Source organism: Oxyura jamaicensis (genome assembly GCF_011077185.1).
Source record: "Oxyura jamaicensis isolate SHBP4307 breed ruddy duck chromosome 22 unlocalized genomic scaffold, BPBGC_Ojam_1.0 oxy22_random_OJ71725, whole genome shotgun sequence".
NCBI classification, from domain to species: Eukaryota; Metazoa; Chordata; class Aves; order Anseriformes; family Anatidae; genus Oxyura; species Oxyura jamaicensis.
This window is the reverse complement of record NW_023304611.1, coordinates 1-3,528: the sequence shown is the minus strand read 5'-3', so window position 1 is coordinate 3,528 and position 3,528 is coordinate 1. Positions and strand designations below refer to the sequence as shown.

At 69.6% G+C, this 3,528-nt stretch overlaps 1 protein-coding gene across 1 annotated transcript; it reads right to left on the bottom strand.

Moving 5' to 3' along the window:
- Positions 1–1,517: 1,517 nt before the first annotated feature.
- On the bottom strand, positions 1,518–3,523 carry POLR3D (RNA polymerase III subunit D; the record flags this gene model as incomplete). Its single annotated transcript, XM_035312850.1, has 7 exons — positions 1,518–1,919; positions 2,021–2,173; positions 2,264–2,517; positions 2,631–2,796; positions 2,878–3,005; positions 3,098–3,249; positions 3,381–3,523. Coding segments are annotated over 7 exons (1,119 nt in total), but the record flags the coding sequence as incomplete, so codon positions are not given.
- Positions 3,524–3,528: the final 5 nt, after the last annotated feature.

Here is a 3,528-nt window from a genome sequence, read left to right as displayed (position 1 = left end):
CCCCCCCCCCCAACACACACCCCCTCTGCAGACCCCACGTGCTCCCCGACCTCCAGCCCCCCAGCGCACTGAATTTGGAGGGTAACACTGAGCCTCCCAACTCACCGGCCACGCGTGGGCAACACCGGCTCCCCCTCGCCGGCACCCACCGCCGGACCGGGCTGCACCGGGGCGTCCTCCGCAGCCCTCACCGTGCTGCCAGCACCACGGCCTGCGGGGAGGAAGGGGGCCAGTGGGCTCACGGAGGCCGGACAGGCCTCCACCATCACCAGCCATCAAGGCACGGCGACCTACCGAGGGGCAAGTCCCCCGCTTCCAGCGAGGGGCAGGGCTGCGTGCCGAACCCCAGGCTCCAAAAAAGCGAAGAGAGAGACTCCGGCGAGGGAGCGGGCTCCGGCACCGCGGAGGTCGGTGTAACGGGAGGCTCCCCGGGGAGGCTCCGGGGGCTGCCGAGGCCCGGCTGTCCCCGAGGCCAGGGCGGGACGAGGGCCGGGGTGCCCCTCATGCGGCCGGGGGGGGCGGCGGGGGGGCGGCAGGGGAGGCGGAAGGGCGGGGGGGGGCTCCATGGCGAGGCCGCCCACGGTCGAGGCCGCCCCGCACGCGGCTCCGCTCCCGGCGCGCGCGCGCGCCTCACGCCCGCTCCTTATTGGCCAGTTCCGTCCGCCGAGCCGCCACGCCATTGGTCCGCGGCCAGCGCGCCGGCGGGGAAGTGCCACGCCCTTTGAGAGCCCCGGGGGAGGGGGGAAGGGGGCGGGGCTTTAGCACCAGGGAGAGCGGAGGGGGCGGGGCCAGGGGGCGGGGGGGCAATTGGGGGGGGCAGAGACAGGGAGAGGGGGGCAAGTACAGGGGGCAGGGGGCAAGTACATGGGGAGGGGGGCAATCACATGGGGTAGGGCACAAGTACAGGGAGTAGGGGGCAAGTACAGGGGGCAACTGCAAGGGGCTGGGGGCAATTGGAAGGGCAAGTACAGGGGACTGGGGGCAATTACATGGGGCAGGGGGCAAATCCAGGGGGTAATTGGAAAGGGCAGGGGGCAATTACATGGGGGCAATTGGGGTGGGGCAAGTACAAGGGGTAGGGGGCAATTCCAGGGGGCAATCACAAGGGGCTGGGGGCAGTTATGCAGGGTAATTCCAGGGGGCAGTTGAACAGAGTAGGGGGCAATTCCATGGGGCAACTATAAAGGGCAGGGGGCAGATACACTGGGTGATGCCAGGGGGCTGAGGGCAACTCCAGGGGGCAATTACATGGGGCAGGGGGCAGTTGAATGGGACAGGGGGCAGTTGAACGGGATAGGGGGCAGTTGAACGGGACAGGGGGCAATTCCATATGGCATGGGGCAGTAACAGGCTGGTTACAGGGGCAGTTGCAGGGGGCTCCCCATCTCCACCCTGTGGTGCTGCCCCCCCAGCAGGCAGGGGGCTGCCCCCATTGCACCCCCCGGGGCTGGACGGGGTGAGCCGGGGGCTGAGGAGGGGGCTTGGGGTCGGGGGAACCACACCGAGGACCCCCCCCGCAGGAGGAAAGCCATTTTTATTGCGTTTCTCCCCAGGCACCAGCATCCCACCACCCCCAGGGCGCACGCAGAGCCCGGGGGGGGGACCCCCCAAATCCCCCGCCCCACAAACCCCACTCTTTTTTGGGGGGTGGGGGGCGCAGAGCTGCAGCCCCCGCAGGGCGCACAGCACCGAGGTCGGATCCGGCTGCCGAAGACCCCTCTCCACAGCCCGCAGGGGGGGGCACCGCAGGTACCGGGGACACCTTTGGCTCGCTGCCCCCCCCCTGCTCCGTGGGGCTACCGGTGCCGGTGCTCCAGGAGGGCCTCGAAGTCCGGGGAGCAGACGAGCTTGTGCTTCACGTGGCCCAGGACGATCATCTCGCCCGTGCGGCTGTCCCCGATGCCGACCGACACCAGCTCCTTGCCGGGAGGGAGAAGCACCCGTGGGCGGCCGCTCAGCGGGGCGGCCAAAACCCTTTAGGTTTGGGGTGGAAAAGGACCCCCCCCCCGTCCCCCCGTACCTGCAGGAAGGAGCAGGGGGTCCCCATGGTCACGTCCAGGGTCACCTTGCCCAGCACCAGCTGCACCTTCCCCGACTTGCGGACCAGCAGCTTCCCCACCTGCCCCTCGGGGAGGTCGGCCAGGGTGCACGTGTTCTCCGCCTGCCTCGCCTCCTGCCGCCGAGCGATGCCATCAGCACGCTGCCACCTGCGCCCCCAAAACCTCCCCAAAACCCCCCCAAACCCGCCCCGCGCCCCTACTACCTGGCTCTTCTCCTGCTTCACCACCACCACCTGCCCTTCCTCGGTCTGCAGCTCCGTCTTGACGGGCTTGGTGTCCTGCGTGGGCGGCTGCCCGGGCAGCGTGTCGGGGAGCTGCAGGAACAGCAGCTCGTCCTCGGCCGCCAGGCTCAGCCTCTGCAGCAGCTCGGCCACCGGGATGTCCCGCGGGAAGCCGGGGGGGCCCCGCGCCGGCTTGGTGGCGGGCAGGGGGTCCTCGTCGCACGGCTCTTCTTTCACTGCCACCGGGGCGAGAGGCGCAGGGTGGGCACGGGGAGCAGGGTGGTGTCCCCGGCCCGGCCCGGCTGCGCCCGTGGGACCCCCTGGATGCACCCAGGGGACCCCCCCGCACCTTTCACCGGCGGGTCCGGCTCCGTCTTGTCCTCCTTGGGCAGCCAGGGCTGCGCGTCCTCCTGCTCCTCCGCCGCCTCCTCCTTGAAGAGCCAGCCCGAGTGGGCGAGCGGCAGCTGCACCGGCTTGTTGCGGATGTCGTTCTTCAGCCCCGGGTCGTCCAGGAACTGCGGGGTTGGGAAAGGGGACGGCACTCAGTACCAGCCCCCCCAGTTGGGGGACAATCCCCTCCCCAAAAGCCCGCTCACGTCGTCCTTCTGCAGCATGCGTAGGATCTGCTTCGTCTCCTCGTCCGTCTCCCTCTTCTCCTTCTTGATGTTGATGATGTGCGAAGGGCCGAAGTCCGACATGTCCACCGCCTTGTCCCAGGAGCCGGCTGGGGAGCAGGGAACCACTCTGGGCTCACCCCACGCCGGCTGGGACCCCCCCCAAAAAAACCCTCCCCGGGGAAACCTCAGCTCCCGCTACCTTTCTTCTTCATCATTTCGGCCGGGCCCTGCTCGAAGATGGAGTGGGACTGGATGACCTCGGGCCGGCCCCGGCCCCGGCCGTGCCCATCGCGCTGCCGGTCCCGGTCCCGCTCCTTCTTCTCCTTCTTGACGGTGACATCCTCTCTGGGCCTGGGCAGGGGGGAGGCAGCTTTACCCCGTGCCCCCCCTCTGGCACCGTGGCACGCCAAAACCCCTCGGAGCGTGGGCCCCGGGGCGAACGGGGCTGGGTAAGGCAGGGAAACGCTTACGATGCCACTTACTCTTCCTTGATCTTCCTGCTGATTATGTTGGGGGTGAAGGTTTTCTGCGGGCGAGAGCGGACAAGTCGCGGCACGAGGCAGGAGGCGAGAAAAGCGACAGAAACCGCGCGGGCGGCGGGGCTGCAGGGCGAGCCCGGGGCTCTCGACG